A 20,697-nucleotide genomic window follows, 5' to 3' on the forward strand; every position below is an offset into this window, starting at 1 on the left:
TCCATTGTGTGTATGTACCACACTTTTTTTTATCCAGTCCAGTTTCCATGGGTAGCACGGAAACATGGTTGGTTCCATGTTTTTGCTATGGTGAATGGTGCTGCAATAAACATGTGTGAGTGTGCACATTTTCAAAACTATAAGAATCAAGTCTCATTGTAAAGATAATAGGACAGAACATTTGAAATGAAGATCTAGAAAGTCTGGCCTACACTGATTCTACCCCCCAAAACAATTGAATTATTTTTTTGGAGGGCAAGCCCTTATAATACATGCTTCCCCCACTAGGTAAGTGTTGTAGGAATAGCTAGCATTGTTGTGAAAGACTGCATTCAGTTTCAATGAATTTTCTTTTTTTGGAGACTCTTTCAACATGTTTGCCCATTTCATGATGAATGATTTACAAGCACACCTGCCTACACCTTGCTGAGTGTTCATCAGTTTTTGACCAAGGCATGATCCCCACGTCCCACCCTCCCTATTCACCTAATCACCCACTGACTATTTTTTGTTTCTCCCTGAGGGAAAAAAACCTTAAAGGGAAACATTTTGCTGATGTGGAAAAGGTAAAACAAAGAAACAAACAAACAAAACCCAACAGAAGCACTAAAAGGCATCAAAATTGACAAGTTCAAAACTCTTTTGAGCAATGGAAAAAGCATCTAGATTGGTGTATTGCATCAAACAGAGAGTACTCTGAAGGTGACTGAAGTTTAAACATGTAAGATTAAATATACAATTTTTCATAAATAAATTCTGGGTTTTTTTTAGTATCCCTCATATGATGACATCCTAAAACATTTCATTTTGGTAGGGGGAGGGAAAGTGCTGAGTATGTTATTTCCTGTGATCCTTCAGAGATCTCATCCATTTTACAGATGAAGAAATTTCCCAAGGTCACACACCTAAATGGATAGCCTAACAGGAATTTAAATCTGGCTTGATTTCAGTCCAAAGACTGGTTTCTTTCTACTGCACCCAGAAAAGACCTAACTTGGAAAATGAAGAATGACTTAGGGTGGTTACCCAGGTTGGAGTACAGTGACATTATCATGGCTACCACCTTGACCTGCTGGGCTCAGCAGAGGCAGCCTACTTGGCATGCAGCTGGAAATCTGCGTTTGCCCCTGAAGATCTCTCTCCCTTGTCTCCAGTAGTAGAGGCTTTCAGGCAGAGGAAGCCGGGGGAGTCAACTGTTTTAGGTCACACCCACAATTACCCTGACCACAGTTCTAAGCTCCATCTGTTAAGATCTGTTCCTTGACATGTTGTGAATCAAAACCCATCTCCCACATCACCAGTTACCATGGATAGTCATTAGCTAAAAGTGTACAGTCAGCAGGTGGAAGACACCAAAATGTAGATTCTCAAGGGACTTAATTGAAAAAGAGAATCATTCCTTATCACACTGTCCTTGTTTAGTTGCCTACTGCTCCCATTAGATTGTATGTTTCCAAAGAGTGGGAACTCCATCTTATCATGTTTATCTTTACATTCCAAATGCCTGCCTCAATATATGACACTTGGGACATACTTCAAAATAAATGATGAATGTGTGAATAAATGCACAATTGTAAGAGTGAGTGGATCATATGCAATTGTTTAATCTTTATGTATTTTCTTCTTGTAATTTAATTTTATTTATAGTTGACATATAATTGCACATATTTTCAGGGTACAGTGTGATATTTCAATGTATGTATACATCATATAACATGTATTCATATTTATCACTAAAAATTTATCATTTCTTTGTAGCAATATCCAAAGTTCCCTCTTGTAGCTATCTTGAAAAATACAACCAAGCGTGGTAACTCAAGCCTGTAATCCCAGCACTTTGGGAGGCTGAGGCAAGAGAATTTTCTGAGTCCAGGGACTCGAGACCAACCTGGGCAACTTGGTGAGACCTCGTCTCTACAATAAATCAAAAAAAATTAGTCGTGCATGGTGGTGTGCACCTGTAGTTCCGGCTACTTGGAAGGCTGAGGCTGAAGGATTGCCTGAGCCCAGCAGGTAGAAGCTGTGGTGGCCGTGAGCATGCCACTGCATTCCAGCCTGGGTAACAGAGTAAGACTCTGACAAAAAAAAAAAGAAAAGAAAAAGAAAATACAATAGGTTATTGTTAGCTATAGACCCTATGTGTAATAGAACACCAGAACTTGTATTCCTGTCTAACTGTAACAAGGTCTCACACCTAAATAGATAGCCAAACTGTAACAATTTGTACCTGTCATATGCATTCTGATAGGATTTGATAGGAGAAATGTAGAGTGTTGATGGGACTAGAAGGAGGTGTATAAATTGTTGAGTATAGTTTTGGCTATTGACATTGTCATGACAATGTCATAAAGTCATGACATTGACTTTCCAATATCATGAAACATTCAAATAAAAAGATATTTGGAAAATGCCCATTCAGGCATGAGATTCAGGATAGAGACCCAGGCTGGAGGGAGAGTTCCACTGCAAGGATGTCAGGGAGTGTTAGAGGTGAGAAGAGAACACTATTCCTGTTGATTGGGTGGGGTTAGGGTTGCTAAGAGGGGACTCTGTAAAGAAGCTATGGAAAGGCAGTGCTAGTGCATATAGGTTTTCAAACATAGTTGTCTCCTTCTACCACAGATGTAAGTGTCCAAACCTGTGTGCTCCAGTAGAAATATAATGCAAGCCACACCAAATTGGCATATGCATTTTAAATTTTCTAATAGTCACATCTAAAAGGTAATTTTATTCCAAACTTTACCTATTTGTAAACCACTTACATATCTAAATCTGACTTGTACAATATATCTTTAAAATAAAATAGAAAAAAAAGATAATTATATTATCCCATATACTGGGGTGCCAAAAAATTTATACACATTTTATCGATGCTATCTATGTATTACTTTTAGTTTGCTGTAAGCAGAAGTGTCTGGACACTGATGGTAACCACTTTGAGCACCTCTTGTAATTACAGAAGTTAAATGTGACTTGTATTCATCTTTTAATTTTAATACAATTTTTTCCTTTCTTAAAATATATATAGGCCGGGCACAGTGGCTCAAACCTGTAATCCCAGCACTTTGGGAGGCAGAGGCAAGAGGATTACCTGAGCCCAGTGGTTTGAGACCAGCCAGTCAACTTGATGAGACCTCGTCTCTACAATATATTTTTAAAAATTAGCCGGGCATGATAGCACATGCCTGTAGTTCTGGCTACTTGGAAGACTGAAGCAGAAGAATAGCCTGAGTCCAGCAGGTCAACACTGGAGTGCCCGTGAGCATGCCACTGCACTCCAGCTTGTATGACACAGTGAGACTCCAACTCAAAAAAAAAATGTGTATATATATATATATATCACCTCTGTATATTCAAAATAGTGCCATTTCAACATGTAATCAATGTAAAAATTATCATTATTATTTTTTGTTGTTTTGAGTTGGGAGTCTCACTCCATTTCCCAGGCTGGAGTGCAGTGACATGCCCACCCCAGCGTCGATCTGTTAGGCTCCGGCGATCCTTCCACCTCAGCCATCCAAGTAGCTGGAACTACAGGCACATGCTACCACACCCAGATAATTTTTTTATTTATTTTACAGACGAGGTGTCACCATGTTTCCCAGGCTGGTCTCGAACCCACAGGCTCAGGCAATTCTCTCGCCTCAGCCTCCCAAAGTGCTAGGATTACAGGCTTGAGCTACCACACCTGGCCAAAAATTATTAATGAAATATTTTACCTTTCTTTTCTTATACTGAGTCTTCAAAATCCGGTATGTATTTTATACTTACATCCTGTCGTAATTTGGCCACATTTCGAGTGTTCAATAGCCATGTGTGACTAATGGTTATTGCATTGGACAGTACAGAATAGAACAAGTATACACTGGCTACTAAAGGATGTCAAACATGCAATAAAATTTGCCATAAAAGAAGAAAAACTGAGTATCTCAGTGTGCCAACATTTTATATACATCATCTCATATTTCCCCCAAACAACCCCTGGAGGTAAATGTCCCTATACTGTATTTACGGGAGACAGAGTTGAGCCTCAAAGAGGGTGGGTTATTCACCAAAACCACACATTGGTATTTATACATCTAGTACATGTAAGTAGGATGTGACTCCAAATCCTTTGCTCTTGTGTTAAAACTTTCAGATTTTCACTGAGAAAAAAAATCACAAACAACATAATCAGATGTGATTCAAGCTTGACGCCAGCCAAATATTTTTATTCTCATTTATTTTTGTATGCGAGCTTTGAAGCCAGGACACGCAATGGTCTGAGCCAAGCCCCCCAAGGAGAACACTTCAGATCCATGATTCTTTGAAATATTCATTGAAGTAGGATACCTGGGGATACTTTTTTCCCCAGAACTAATTAAAATCTTGGAACTGTGGCTTCTTTATATGTAAAATAGGAATAATACCCTCTGCCCACCTACCTTCAGATATTTTTTTAAATGAGGATCAAATAAGAGAAGAATGGGAAAAGCTTTCGTTTCAGCAGGCTTTTATGATTTTCATTATCAAGAGTTGTTTTAGCCTGAAGTTGTGTTTCTGGATCAGAGAATTATTTTTCATAGGTTATGAGAGCCTCTGTCCAATGAGTTATACTGTGACCCAACAGTGGGGCAAGCAAAAGAAACTTGAATTCCTATTTTGACTTTGGGGATGCATACATATACTCTGACAGTGAAGGGTATTTCAGGGGAGAATTATTTTAGCTAATGAGTACTCTCTTCTCCTCAGGGCCTGTCAGCAAACTGGTGGAATAACCGGCACTTCCAACATCATGTAAAACCGAACATCTACCCCAAAGACCCGGATATCGACGTGGGCCCACTTTTTCTGCTTGGAGATTTGCAACCTGTTAAGGTACACTTAAAAATCCTAAGCATCGGGAAATGTTCCTGGAAGCGGCTCTTAGAAAAATGAACAGCCTTGCCTTAGAAAGATCAAGCTGGAAATTCTTGCTTCACTCACAATCTGAGAGCATCTCTCCTTTTAGGTCCAAAATATAGATTAGAAAAACTGAATCTGAGGTTGTAAGAATACAAGGACATTCTGAGTCATGACTCTGTGACCTTTAAAATCATCCAGTCCAACCACCCATAGCAGGAAATATGAGAACCCTTATTACTCTGTTTGAGCAATTCTACTAACAGACAGGTCCCTGCTCAGTGCCTATCATTACCTCTGAGGCAATGCAAAGCAATGTTATTATGGATATTGGAACTAGTTGACTGAAGTTGGCAATGATCGTCCAAAGTTGAACAAAGGCATGGAGAAATGTTCACTAAAAGAAGATGATCAGTACATTTACTAAGCACTAGCTCATATGCATCTACATACCAGGTTATTTCTTCTAATTCTAGCTCATTTAGTAGAAACTATGCTGTTATAGTTAGTTCATGTTCATTTTGGTGCATTTATACATGAACCATAGTCTGAATGCCTTCCCTGTAAGACATCTAGAGATCTCATCTCGAATTTGAACTTTTTTAACAACATAAAAAAAGGAAGGGAAAAGTCATCTTCAGAATTTCTCAGCTATTGAATTAAAAACAAAAACAAAACACATCAACTTAAAACCATCATGTAAAGCACTGTTTAAATTACCAAGTTTTTCAGAAGGGAGTCTTTCTTAGGCAAAGGAGGTAGATAAAGAAAGGTACCTCTCCTCAAGAGTCAGGTACATAGGAAGAGGTTGCTAGCTCATTCTAGAAAAACTTAAAGAGTTTTATAAAAATAAAAGTTTGTAACTTTGTCAGTTGTTGCCTATCTGGTACATAAACCAAAAAATGTACAACTTCTGAAAATAGGTTTCCCTAGCTTTGGGAGACTCATGCTCTTCCCCAAGTAAAATAGAAAACAAAGCCTTGCTTAAATTTAAACCAAAAAAAATGTTGGCTGTGATCACACATCAGTTGCTTTTGACAATGGCTCCACAAACACATTGGACTTCTCTGATGTTGGTGGACATCCAGGCTCTTCACTAGATTTTTGGCATGCTGATTTCTCTAATTGTCTCCCTGCTTTTCCTCCTGCCGAGAGCAAAGGAGTTTGTCTCACTGAAGTTCACAAAGCAGTTTGACTCCAGACATGCCTTCCAAAGAGCTACATTCAGTACCTGGGTAACCTCTTCACAAATGATTGAGGCCACTCCTCCCACTTTCTACAGCTGCTCTTGGGACACAACCCTAGCACCTTAGAGTTCTATGTAAAACAATTTCAAAGCTACATTTCAAGACATCATCTAAAGTTATTTATTTGAACTCTAAAATTCTGTAGTTTTACATCAAAAATATTTCTGATGAGCCCCGAGCTTTTCCTTTCTTCCTTGATCTTTCTTCAAACATTAATTTCTGCAACAAGCACTTACTAAATCTTCTATGTCCTGTGCTCATATCCTAGAAGACTTAGAATCCTCCTTTGGGGTGATACTCAAAATCAGTCCATTGTGATTTGTCACCTCTCAAGTATTTTCTGTCTAGCCTTTTTTCCATATTTCCCATTACTGTAATATTAAAAGGCTTGGGAGTAACTGCAATTAGTTATTAATACTTCATCACCATGATATTTATTATAATTTGTGACCATAAGAGGAGAGACAAACAGGAAAGGAGAAAGCAAGAGTCAAAGACTGCCCATACTGTTGAAACTAAGTGAATGTAGGAAAAAAATATGGAGTGGGTGTGAATTACCATTCATCCATTATGTCCTTTAATAAACATTTATTGAATATCTGCTGGGTACTAGAGAAATAACCCCTTACTTCTAACCTTCTCTCAAAGCGTTTGCTGTCTTCTGCCCTGAGCAAAAGCCAAATCAACAAAAAGAACCCCTAGAAAATGAATCTAATTGTCAGTAGTGATTGTAATATAATAATTACATTATTGTACATAATAAAAGATTATAAGTAATTATAAAATAGTTATTATGCGTACTATCATCATGTCTTAAGATAGTACATCATGGTGTGAGATCCATGATGAGAACAAAAAAGAGGAAGATGGAACAGATAAGAGAGGCCAGGTCTATATCTTTTATCATATGGCATTTAAACTGTTAGATGAATGAATGAAGATGGAATCTGAGATACAAGCAGAATCCTCAATAGCACAATTGAAGAAGAGCTAAAAAAAATTCTCCTTATGTGAAAATCTTATCCTTATGTGAACAATTATTTCCATGAGAATTATTTAATAGAAAATTCTGAGTGTGGTATCTTAAACCTATAATCCCAGCACTTTGGGAGGCCAAGACAGAGAATTACTTGAGTCCCACTGTTTGAGACCCTCGTCTTTACCTCCTCCCCCAAAAAAAATTTAAATAGCATGGTGATGTGCTCCTGAAATTCCAACTACTAGAGAAGCTGAGGCAGGAGGATCACTTGAGTCCAGGAGTTCAAGGTTACAGTAAAACAAGGTCGTACCACTGCACTTCTGCTTAGGCGACAGTGAGGGAAAAATATATATATTATATATATTATATTATATATATATTATATATATAATAAAATATATATATAATATAATATATATAATATATATATAAAATCTCCATAGTCCAATTGAATAATCCATCCATGCAAAAATTGCATACATTTAATCAAAGCAAAATGATGCCACAGTATTTTCTTCCATCCCAGTTGTGGTTCTTCTAGTGCTTCAGGCTTGACTGTCAATGAACACGAATTGGATGGCTGTTTCTATAGAGATTTTAGACACTTGCACACACACACACACACACACACACACACACACACACACACACACATACTTGAGTGTGATGACCAGAAGTATTGTCTCTTATTTTAGTTTTATTCTGTCTTCATTCAGTATGGCAAGAAGAAAATCAAATACATCGACTATGAAAAGCAGCACCTGTACTTCTACATGGGTGAGTCTCCTGGAGCTACGCTCCTTCTCATCCCATTCCCTTGAAACCAGCACTTGGCAAGCTGGAAGGCATGACTGGAATGCTCTCACAGAGACCAGCCCATGTCTTACTGTTACTGAGAAAGGCAGCATATCTTATTTCGGACTCACTGGGGTGAAAACCTACATGGGAAATGGGAAAGTAAATAGGCCTTTTGAACAGGCATCTCATCACTCTGGGACCTGAGCAGGGAAGGAAGGAGATGCCCCACAAGAGGGAAGGCAGCCTGCCAATCAAGGGGCCCTGCATCTGGGACTTTCCACACCTATCAAGAGAAAAGAATAGTGGTGTGTGGGTAGGAAGGAAAGACAGATGGGAAAATAATTCTGAAGTATTTACTGTGTGATGCCAGACAAAGGAGAGGCATAAAAGGCACTTTTTCTGCCCCTGCGTGGAAGAAAGCTGGCTGCTCCCATGACCTATATGCAGGTGTCGAAGAATGGGACATGTATATTCCAGTGCAGGCTTTGTAGGCCAGGCTTGAAAGAAAACAAGGGTAGCTGAGTAGATCTAATACTAATAAAGAAACACCATAAGCGAAAAATCTTTGCTATTAACCAAAATCAAACCATGGCAGCTCACAAAGAAAGTTTTCAAGAAACCCTCAACTCTGCCCTTTTAAAACATACTTAGCCGGGCTCGGTGGCTCAGCCTGTAAACCCGCACTTTGGGAGGCTGAGGTGAGTGGATTGCCTGAGCCCACGGGTTTGAGACCAGCCTGGGAAACTTGGTGAGACCTCATCTCTACAATAAATCAAAAAAATTAGCCAGGTGTGGTAACGTGCATCTGTAGTTCCAGCTACTTGGAAGGCTGAGCGGAAGGATCACGGTGCCCAGCAGGTCGAGGCTGCGGTGGCTGGGAGCAGCCACTGCACTCCAGTCTGGGTGAGACTCCAACTCAAAACAAATAAATAAATAAAACATACTTATATATTTGAGGAATAAACCAAAATCAGGGAAGGAACCCAACGTATCCTGTAGATGGTGATTTTTTTTGTTGTTGTTGTTATAATGAAAGCAGGCAGGGGGAGAGTATCAGGGATGTTGCTAAACATTCTACGATGCATGGGACAGCCCCTTATAACAAAACAGTTCTGGCCCCAAATGCCAGCAGTGCTGAGGTTGAGAAACACTTGCAGAGGATTTGCCCAGGTGTTTCCACCAGTGGCTACCTGATAAGGACACCTGAGGAAGATGGCAGTGAGCAAATTTTTTGAAATAATGGACCTGCCCATCCCTGCTGGCATCTCCACAGATGGGAGTTTAGCCTACCCATCCTCATTTGTTACCTGCCCTTTCTCTTGCATGACCAAAAGGAAGAATGAGGAAATTGGTGCCCCATTTTGAAAGTCAGCTAATCGCCAGCCTAACTAGATGCACAAGAAAAAGCTGTTGGTGTTTCTTTTCTGAACTTTTCTGAGACTTCCCCTGTCTGTAATGGTGCAGCATGCTCCACACTTAGGAGAATGAGCTAATAGCATGGATTCAATGCAGAATGCCTACCTCCCAAGCCACACTGCCCCACCAAGAGCTGTTTCATTGTGTCCTTTCCCTGAAAATGCCAGCTTAGCTTCTCGGGTACAAATGAGTCATACTCAAAGTGTCAAAGAGAAGCAGAACTGAATGTTTATTAAAGGCAAGACAAATTTTATTCAGGCTACTGCAGTAGGGGAGAGAGACTTCAGTATACACTGAGCTTTTTTCTGCTGAGACAAAAGGTGGAAGAAAGGTTTTTTATTTATTTTATGTGAATATTTGCTTGACTCAGGGGTCTCACTCTGTTGCCCAGGTTGGAGTACAGAGGAGTTCACCACAGCTTCAACCTCCTGGGCTCAGGCAATTCTTCCACCTCAGTCTCCCAAGTAGCTGGGACTACAGGCACATGTCAACATACATGGCTAATTTTTTTGTAGAGGCGTGGTCTCTCACTATGTTGCCTAAGCTGGTCTGGAACTCCTGAGTTGAAGCAATTCTCCTCCCTCAGTCTCCCAAAGTGGTGGGATTACAGGTATGGCAGGCTTTGTAAAAGTTAGGGCATGCTAAAGAAAAAGTCCTGAAAGAGGCTGGGGGATTGGATAGAAATGAGGAAGTTAGTCAATGTGATTAATCCAGACCCTCTGTGTCTGCTAATTGGTGCTTATCAAAGTTAGGCTCATACCCACCCACAGAGACTGAGAGATAAGAGCCCTATTCTTCTTAATGATTACATTCCAAGGGTGTGAGTCCCGGGTCCTTGAGAAAGACATTTCTGGGTTGCAGAAGTCACATCTCAAAGGAGGAGAGAAAAGATTTACAGTTGTAAGTTTTCTAAAGTAAAAGAAAGAAAATGGAGGCCAGGTACCTGTGGTCAGACATTGGCTAGAACAAACTGTACATTCTTTTGGCAGCATTGAATTTTCTAGGCAAGAACATTAAGGAAGCTGGTGTTATCCCAGAGACATGGCTTTTAACTTTGAGAAACTATTCTAGTGCTTGCTCAAGTTTCTTAGTGTGGGTGTGGAAAAAATCATTTGTGCTGAGAGTTTGCAGTCTTCAGAGGCAAAGTCTGAGGGCTAGTCAAGAGGGCACCATGGATCCTGACTAAAGTTTGGCCAAGGAGAGAGTCTTTCTAAAGTCAAAGAGTCTCCATAAGACTCCTCTATGCTCTGGGGACCATAAGATGCTGGGGGAGAAGCAGGTAAATCACGTTCTGACCAGGAAACAAGAGCACCTTCTTTATTTCGACTACCCCAACCTATTGTGACAGTCCAATCCTGAGGATTTGGGGGAATTATAGGACTCCAGAGACCTTGAAAACACCTGAAAGCTCACAGCAAGAGCTCTTCAAGGATGCCTTTATCAAAAATGACTCAGATCTTCCAAGCTTCCCTAACCTCTTTGAGGAAGCTTGAACCTGGCGCAACTGACCAAATGCCTAATCCAACCTTGTTAGACTTGGAAAGACCAGTGGAGCCCAGGTTGTGGTGTAGCTCGCACCATGCATCCCTTCTCAGGGCCCATATACCAGAAGCCATGTGTTAAGGAGAGAGACTCTCGGGGACTTTCATTGGGGTCTCATTCTGTTCATTTACTCACCATCTTTTTTTTGTTATTTTTCAGTTGGGCTCCCCTTACTCATGCCTGTATATTTTAACCTGCAATCCATGCAAGTAATGTACCTTCGAAGATATTGGGGGGTAAGTAACTAGTAACTCTAAAACTAGACCCCGTTATGGGTCACCTGAAACCTAATCCCCACCACTATGCTATATGTTCATGTAACAAACAGGCACTTGTACCCTCTGAATATAAAATTAAATTAAAACACAACAAAAACTAAAAGAGATGTTAGGTCTGTGAGAATCATTAGGTTTGTGAGATACGCCTGTGTTTTGAGCCAGTGCCATGGGTAAGATGCAAAGAGTTGCACATAAATTAGATTGGAAAATATAGTTTATATAGGGGCCAGAGCTTAAAGAGAAGCATGGCCATGGCTGATTGAGGTTGATTGTTTTTTAAACCTTTTCTTTCTTCGAGGGCAGGTCATTAAGATGATTGGGTGGTGGTCTGTTTTATAGCATCATGAAGGGGCAGATAAGCACAGGTACTGACATTCAGTGATGGATGGCAGGTAGATGGAGGGGTTAGTCACATAACTATTGCCATAATGATGGGGTCTGTTTGTGTCATGTAGGTCACAAAGAGGTGATTACAATAGATTAGGTCATCCTGGTTCTTTATGGCTGAAAGACAAACTTGGAATAGAAAAGTAAACAGTGCAGAGCAGATGTGGAGGGGACATTGTAAGACAATTATCAGTAGTTATCTCTGGGAAACCGGTTCTGTCCTTGGCTAAAGATTAGAGGGTAAAATAAAGTGAACTTCCAAAAAAAAAAACATGATAAAGCTAAGCAATGTTAAAATGACTGTTCTTTGGCTGTATTGAATCCATTTTGGTCTTTTGTCCTTTCAAGAGGGAAAAATGAAAATGCTGGGTCCCTTGCAGACATAGCTTCCTTGAGTAATAGGAAGATTTAGCCTGTACATGAAAAGACCTCAGGCCAATGAAGAAGTGGTATTATGTACAGGGCATCTAAATTTCAAATGCTTTTCTCTGCAGGACATTGCCTGGGTTAGCAGCTTTTACATCCGATATTTCATCACATTTGGTCCTTTCTATGGAATCTTCGGAACTGTGTTGCTCATATATTTGGTCAAGTAAGAATAGTCTCATATTCCCATAACTCATATGGTCTTCTTACCTTCCTTATTAGAGCAGTCTGTTATTAGCCAAAGATTATGACACCAGGCCTCATTTCCTTGAACTGAGGTGTTTTTTAGCAAATGTGGGGAAAAAATAGTTAAAATAGTTGAACAAGACAAGCTCCTTATAAGAAGAATTTGCCTGAATCTCCATTTTTTTCCCCACTTGCTTGATTCCCAAGCATTTCAACTGATCTCTGGGTCCTTTAAAACTGTAATCTAGTTAGACATAATAATCCTTGCCAAAGGTAATGACAGGGCAGGAATTTTTAGAAGTTCTTTTATGACTAGAGTTTCCCAAAATTAAACCTAAATGGCTTCAGACTATCATTTTAGCCTGAGTAGCCCTCTTTTACTTCCCAGTGTATTCCTCCTTCATTCTGTTGCATGATTATTCCAAACCCTAAATAATTATAAGGATAATGATAGCTACTATGCATCAGGCACCTTGTTAAAGGCTTTATCTGCATTATCTTATTTGATGTAATCCTCACACAGCCCTGCAACAGATAGTATCATCTTCATTTTATCTGCTGCAGGAGCTGAAATTCAAAGAGATTAAATCACATGCCCAAGGGCATGTAAGAGCAAGTAAGTGCCAATGCCAGTGCCAAAACAGAACTTGAATCCAGCTCTATCTGAGGATAAAATCCAGGCTGCAACCACTTTGCACATGCCCTTAAGTTCCTCTTAGTGCTTTGACCTTCACACCAGAACTACAGAAAACTTTAGAGACACTGCTTTTATACATTTGGTGGCAGAACAGGTCGTACGGCTGAATGCTTAGTGTGTCATCTCTAGATATAAAGGGCTTTCAAAGAGGAAAAAGAATGACCACCATTTTACTGGAAGCTTTGAGTCTCTTTCATTTCCTCCAAAGCTCAGGCAGCTCTGCCAGGGGTTATGCAAGTCCATTGATTGCTATTAAAACACCTCACAGAGTCATCACTTCCTCCTTTCACTCTCCCAAAAGGTTTCTTGAAAGTCCCTGGATTGCCTACGTTACCCAGATGAGCCACATACCAATGAAAATGAGCAAAGAAGAGAACAGGGACTGGCTCAGCACTCAGGTAATGGTGGAGTTGGGAGAACCCTTCAAACCATACTGATTGAGACTCTGATTATCACAAATGATAAAAACTCCCCCTTAGAGAATAATTGCCAGGGGCCAAGTACTGTCAAGTGCTTTGCATGTATCTACATTAAGTAGGCACTATGATTATTCTTACTTTACAGATGATAAAATGGAGGCATGAAGAAGTTGAGTAACTTATATCAAGTCACACAACTAGTAAGTGGTAGAAGCAAGTTTTAAACCTAGGCAGTTTGATTATAGATCCTTTGCTCTAAACCAAGCATCCAGTCACCGACACTCCAGAGGCTACTACCTGTTTTTGTAAATAAAGTTTTATTGGAGCATAGCCATGATCATCCACTTACATGTTATCTATGACTGCTTTCATGCTACAAACATCAAAATTGAGTAGTTGTGAGAGAATTTAAATATTTACTAACTGGTACTGTATAGAAAAAACTTGCTGACTCCTGCTCAAAACTCTCACATGACATAGCCTTTCCAGTGAATCTGAGACTCCTAGAATTACAGGATGAATTTTATACCTATAAGGACCCTGGAAATCATCTCTTTTCATTGTAGAGAGAGTCTCAAAGAAGGGATTTGGCATACATTACAAGCATGCCATTAATTTTTTTTTTAATGATCAGCACAGACCCCTGTTCCCTAAACCAACATCCCCTCTACTGACAGTGCTATGACTAACTGCTTCCTTCTTCAAGTTCATACCCAAACTCAGTGGACTCTCTATAGGTCATACAGGAATGGTTCTCAAAATTTTTGCTCACATCACAGAACCGCTTTTTTTTTATCTTTTAGTTTTTATTTATCATTTATTTAATCATTAGTTAAGCTGAATACTTTTCATATATTTATCAGCTTTTTGTATTTCTTTTTCTTTGAATCACTTACCAGTGTCCTTAAGCCATTGTTCTACCTGGGTATTTATATGTTCTTATTGAATTTTAATTGCTCTTTGTAGAGTAAGGAAATTAACACATTGTCTATAATTTGTGTTATAAATGTTTTCCCCAGTTGGTTCTTGCTCTGTAATTGTATTGTGGGACGGATTTATTAGTTTGCATTGTCTTTCATGTAGTAGCCTTGAAAATATCTCGTATAGTGAACCAGTCAGTCTTCTTTTTTTTTTTTTTTTTGAGTTGGAGTCTCACTCAGTCGCCCAGACTGGAGTGCAGTGGCCGCTCCCGGCCACCGCAGCCTCGACCTGCTGGGCTTCCGCCTCAGCCTTCCGAGTAGCCGGAATTACAGGCATGCACTACCATGCCCAGCTAATTTTTTGATTTATTGTAGAGATGAGGCCTCGCTGCCCAGGCGGGTCTCGAATCCGTGGGCTCAGGCAATCCACTCACCTCAGCCTCCCAGAGGCGCGGGATTACAGGCTGAGCCACCGAGCCCGGCTCCAGTCAGTCTTCTTTTTCCACTTGTGAAAAAATTCTGGCACAAGTGATGATTCTGGCACAAAGTTACGTTAAGAAATTCAATTAAAATAATATATTAGAGTATCATATCTACAGTTAGTATATGAAGTTAGCAAGATACTATCACCACCCTATCAGATTCCTGGTCTTTTGAATTCCCACCATTCAGTTATCATAACTGAAAGCAATAGAAACACTTCACACTCTTAAAGTTACTGAGAACCTCAAAGAGCTTCTGTTTATGTAGGTTATATTCATTGATACTTATTGTATTTGAAATTAAAACCAAAAGATTTAAAAATATATATTTATTAATTAGTTTTAAAATAATAAGAATAAACCAGTACATGATAATGTTAGAGTGATGATGCCATCCTATATGGAAAATTCCACCATACAAACTTGAGAGAATGAGAATAAAAATGGCAAATAATGTCTTTAAAGTATTATGGAAATAATTTTTTTTTTTTTTGAGTTGGAGTCTCACTCTGTCACCCAGACTGGAGTGCAGTGGCCGCTCCCGGCCACCGCAGCCTCGACCTGCTGGGCTCCGGCGATCCTTCCGCCTCAGCCTTCCGAGGAGCCGGAATTACAGGCATGCGCTACCACGCCCGGCTGATTTTTTGATTTATTGTAGAGATGAGGTCTCACTGCGCAGGCAGGTCTCAAACCTGCGGGCTCAGGCTATCCACTCACCTCAGCCTCCCAAAGGCGTGGGATTACAGGCTGAGCCACTGAGCCCAGCTTGGAAATAATTTTGACCTTGTAGTTCCCATTAATGAGTCCCAGGGATCTTCAAGATACTTTGAACTACACTTTGAGAAACACTAACATAGAACAACCACAGAACATTAAAAAAGGTAACAACCTCCGTTAGAATTAAACCTTAAAAGACATTCATAAGAGTTCTTAATCTTGTCAACCTAGAGAAGCTATGAAGATAGTGTTTTCAATACATAGGATAAAATACATAAGATACAAAGAAAACTACTTGTATTGGAATGCGCTTCTCTGCAAAGAATCCTTGAATGTCTTACTCCTCGTTTTCAAGTCTTTCATGTCCACCTTATTAAAGTGGAAGCGGGCCAGGTGCAATGGCTCAGCCTGTAATTCCAGCTCTTTGGGAGCCGAGGTCAGCGGATTGCCTGAGTACAGGTGTTCGAGACCAGCCCGGGCAACTTGGTGAGACCTCATCTCTATAATAAATCACACACACACACACACACACACACACATACACACACACACACACACACACACACGCACACAAAACTAGCCGGGCGTGGTGGCGCACGTCTGTAGTTCCAGCTGCTTTGAAGGCTGAGGCAGAAGGATAGCCTAAGCCCAGCAGGCTAAGGCTGCGGTGGCCATGAGCGTGCCATTACACTCCAGCCTGGGCAATAAGAGTGAGACTCCAACTCAAAAAAAAAGAAAGAAAGTAGAAGTGGTTTTTACTCCTACACTCTCTACCAAAATCCTACAACCCTGCTTCCATCCGCCAAGTCCTCTTTCATGACACCTGGTCTTCCATAACTAAGGTCAAAATTATTTCCATAATACTTTAAAGACTTTTTCTCCTCAAATTTGACTTACTCTTTCTTTTATGTCTGTTACCTTGTATGTACTTTTTGGTAAAATTACTAATTGCCTCTTTAAAATTGTAAGCTCCTTGAGACTAGGGATTGTCTCTTTTATAATCTTTATAGGTTCTTACACAAAATAGGTACTCAATGAGCACTTGCTGAATGATTAACTAAATAGAAGAATAAATAAACATTTTATTTGTTTGATACTTGGACACATTTATATCTAATGTAAGGTTTTTCTTTGCAGGTCTTGGCCACCTGTAATATTGAACAGTCCTTTTTCAATGATTGGTTCACTGGGCACTTGAACTTCCAAATCGAGCACCAGTGAGTAATTAGGACTAGTCCATGACAGGGGCCAAGGGCAGTCACTTACAACAACTCCAAATATGCTTCAGAGCAAAACCCTAAGCTCAAAACCTCAGAGAGGAAAAAATAAACCAAGTCTAAAGACTGCTATCTTTTCTATTAATGTCAGTGGTAAGGTAGAGGAAAAAAAAAGAAGTAAGAGTAACAATTGTGAATAAGTAGAGTGAAATCTTGAAAAATACCAGTGACTCAATTCCCAGATACCTATAGGCTTAGGATGCAGTGATTGTTTCCTGTGCATTTGGTTTGCTGGTGAAATCCAAGAAAAACCATACTCTTAGGTACCCAAGTTGAGTTGAAATTGAATTAAAATCTAATTTAAATATCTATCTCTATAGGGTTGAAGTTACAAGATAATCAACAATGAAACTCCGTCCCTGATGCAATTTCCAAATGATATCTGGCAATACTTTACAGATGGGTCAGTTAGGTGGGCATGCAATAAAGAAAGAGAAAATGATTGATTATCGTTTTCTCTTTCTTTTGGAATCAATCTCTCCAGAATATTTAAGGGAGAGACTTTTCACATTCTCTTTTCCTAAGCCATATTTGGGATAGTCAGAGAGGAAAGAGATCTTATACCTTTAATATTTTCTCAGTCTTTCTTTCAGGTTAGTCTTTGTAAAATGTCAGCAAAACAAAAAATATATATAATTTATCAAAGAAGAATTTAAAACCCAAGATGGTCACCTGGCTGACCATTGGAATACCTTGGATAAGAACACGTATCTCCTAACTTCTTATTCCTATCCTAAGACTTTTCCCTATATACTATGACTAGAACTTATTGAATACTCATCTATTTATGAGGCAAGAGTTACATGACTAGAGAGATAGAGAGAGACAGATGAGTCAAAAGCAGAGGTGGGAAGAGGAATATCTCCAGCTCTCCTAGGTCATTAAAAATGATAAATAACCCATATCTTCATTTGACCTGGCCAAAAATAAACGTATTCCATGGAACCAATATTTATTCTATTAGCATTTGCCACATACTTGGCTTGCAGAGGTGTTAAGAGATAAGATGAGAGTATTTGGCAAGAGTTTTTGAACTTCCCAGAACAGAAGTACTGTGCAAGTTCAAGGTTGGGTCTGCATTGCTGATATGATTTTACTTGGTAATAGAGAAAAGAAAAATTTTGGATTTCTCCTTAGGTCTAAATTTTATAACTCCTGTCTGTTTCCCTAGCCTTTTTCCCACAATGCCACGCCATAATTATCACAAAGTGGCGCCTCTGGTGAGATCACTGTGTGCCAAGTATGGATTGCAGTATGTGAATAAGCCCATGTTGAAGGCATTTGGAGATATTGTCAGGTAATAACATAATTTCTTCTAGCTCACAGCTCCCATTTCTCTTCACTGCATTCCCCAGACTATTCACTGGCTCTGGAATCATTCACCTAACAATCGCTTATTAAGGGACACCTACAAACCCAGCATGGACACAAGACTCCACAGAGAGCAATATCAGCAACAACAACTATGATAATAATACTCACTGTGTTCCTGTAGCCTTTTAGTTACTTAATGAAAATGTCTTACTGGCTTACTTATCCCGCGCCTTTGGGAGGCTGAGGTGAGTGGATTGCCAGAGCCCGCGGGTTCGAGACACGCCTGGGCAGCAAGACCTCATCTCTACAATAAATCCAAAAATTAGCCGGGCGTGGTAGCGCATGCCTGTAATTCCGGCTACTTGGAAGGCTGAGGCGGAAGGATCGCCGGAGCCTAGCAGGTCGAGGCTGCAGTGGCCGGGTGCGGCCACTGCACTCCAGTCTGGGCGACAGAGTGAGACTCCAACTCAAAAAAAAAAAAATCAAGGCTATATATTTTTTGCCTTCCTATCTATTCTCTGGAGAACTTCCTACCTACTTTAGAATTTAAATGGTGAGAAGAACTGTCAAATCATCTGATCCAGTGTTGCAAATTTAGATGCCTACGGGTCCAGTGGGATGCAAATGTGCAAATCAGGCTGGGATGACAGATTAAGGGTAGTGAGACAGCAGAAACTGAAAATCCATACTCATCCTTAGGCATTCACATACAGCTTCCTAGAGAATATTTTGCTGGTCAATTTAGCAGCCAGTAATCTGGGTTTTCTTGTTCTTTTAGGTTTGATAAAAAGTACCTTGAATGAGGTCAACAAGGCCAGGTCTGATATGATCTGATCCCCGACTAGTGTTCCAGGCTCAGACTCACCACTCCTCCTCTTGCTCTCTGCCCTCTAGATATCTGGCCTATCTTAAGTTGCTACAAAACGCCTTCTCCTGGGAGGGAGAGAGTTTTGCCACTTTGTCTTCTGCCTGGAGTGTTCTTTAAACCACCACCTGCCCTGACATCACCTAGTCAATTTTCATCCTCAAAGGTTCATCTCAAATGCCTTTACCTCATATCTGTTTTCTCTGACCCCAAGACTAAATCTGCCACATGCTATTACAGCACCTGATTCTCTTCATTTATGATCTTTATCACAATCTTGTTCAATGACATAGTAGATAACAAGTTATTTAATAGGTGTCTCCCAAGCTAGATTGAGAACTCCATGTAAACAGAGCTCACATCTCTCCTATTCATTGTTGTATCCCAGAGTCTAGAAAACTGCTTTCCACATTATAAAATAGGGTAGGTAGATAGTTATAGGAGGGGTGGATATACAGATATACAGGTACAAAAGAGAATAAAAAGGAAGAGAAAAATCTCAATCTCCTCCATAAAGGAAAGGTAAACTGATCTACTAAAAACAGTTCTGCATATTTGACCCTTCTCCATGAGTCAACAGAGACAGACATTTATTAGCTATAGCTGGAAATATTAACATTGCCTTGAACCAGGCAGAAAAAGCAAATTTCATGAAGAGGCTCCTTTTACATTAGTCTTACTTCCTGATGATTTTATTTCCTCCTCCCCCAGGGCCTTGAAGAAATCTGCAACCCTCTGGATGGAAGCTTACTATGAAACATGATACAGAATGTCAGCCTTGACACACATGTAATTGCATCTCTGAAGAGGGTTGGTGGATGTGCAGGAGCTCTTCCCTGCTTAACTGGGAATTACTGATCAACATTGGCATATCTGAGTGTGCCACAAATGTGAATCCCAAGCATACATGATAATCCCTTCCCTAAAGGTCTTCTCTGCAGATAAGAAGCCAAGAAACACAAGATGACATTGGCTAGGTGACAAAGGGGAAGTGGGAGCCCAATAGTTTTGTTTTCTCAGTAGGATCTTGAGCTTAGTCCTCCCAATAGACCTTAGCCGTATCATCTCAGTCGAGGGCTCTAAGTACAAGAAACAGGTTAAAGTTTTACAGATGGACCCAGGAAGAAGTGAACCAAAGGAGAGACATCTAATGGGATTCTTTGCTTTTAGAAGAGAAATATGTATTTAAGAAGTTCTTGTTAAGGCACAAATTTTTGCTGATGTCTTTTTAAATGTATGAACTTCTTTTTCTTTAAAAACTGAGTATAATAAACATTAAAATATCACCAAATATTTTAATATTGACTTGAGATCTTCATTACTATACCTACATATGTACAATGTGTACACATACACACACACACACACACACACACACACACACACACACACAAACTAGGGTTGCCAACAAATTGTATATAAATTTTAAGAGATGTTATCTATGTATTTTAGTTCTCCATTATCAGAAGTGTCTGAATGCTGATGTAACCATTTTGAGCACTTCTTATAATTGCTGAAGTCATATATGATTTGTATTCATTTTTTGTTACTGGTATATCTTGAGTATTATAATTTTAATACAGCTCTTTCCTTTCTCTAAGTGTGTATACATTTTTTGGCACCTTCTGTAAATATAGTTTCCAAGTGAATAATAAGATTTAGTTGCCAATTCCCTAGCCACCAGAGCAGAACTATCATACTTTGTCTACTCTGATGAAAGAAAGAACTTTATAGTCCGAGTAACACTCGGCTACTCCTCTTGATATCAATAAATCAAAGGTGCAGGGAACTGGTAGAAAGAAGTGTTTCTGAGTTCAAATCCAGGGAGCAGAGCTGGACTTGAGGTCTTGCTAAAATGGTTCTGCC

General features: G+C 39.7%; 1 protein-coding gene across 1 annotated transcript in view; it reads left to right on the top strand.

Moving 5' to 3' along the window:
• LOC103258048 (fatty acid desaturase 2-like protein FADS2P1) overlaps positions 1 to 20,038 on the top strand; it is a 38,394-nt gene extending 18,356 nt beyond the window's left edge. Inside the window, exons 5-12 of the mRNA XM_021711228.1 lie at positions 4,732 to 4,857; positions 7,824 to 7,884; positions 11,023 to 11,103; positions 11,991 to 12,120; positions 13,139 to 13,235; positions 16,513 to 16,592; positions 17,824 to 17,949; positions 19,543 to 20,038. Of these exons, the coding sequence (XP_021566903.1) occupies positions 4,732 to 4,857; positions 7,824 to 7,884; positions 11,023 to 11,103; positions 11,991 to 12,120; positions 13,139 to 13,235; positions 16,513 to 16,592; positions 17,824 to 17,949; positions 19,543 to 19,594 (753 nt within the window). The 3' untranslated portion in view covers positions 19,595 to 20,038. The remainder of the gene's footprint in view (positions 1 to 4,731; positions 4,858 to 7,823; positions 7,885 to 11,022; positions 11,104 to 11,990; positions 12,121 to 13,138; positions 13,236 to 16,512; positions 16,593 to 17,823; positions 17,950 to 19,542) is intronic.
• Positions 20,039 to 20,697: the final 659 nt, after the last annotated feature.

Source organism: Carlito syrichta, unplaced genomic scaffold, assembly GCF_000164805.1.
Source record: "Carlito syrichta isolate Samal-C Ts95f unplaced genomic scaffold, Tarsius_syrichta-2.0.1 Scaffold301948, whole genome shotgun sequence".
Taxonomy (NCBI): domain Eukaryota; kingdom Metazoa; phylum Chordata; class Mammalia; order Primates; family Tarsiidae; genus Carlito; species Carlito syrichta.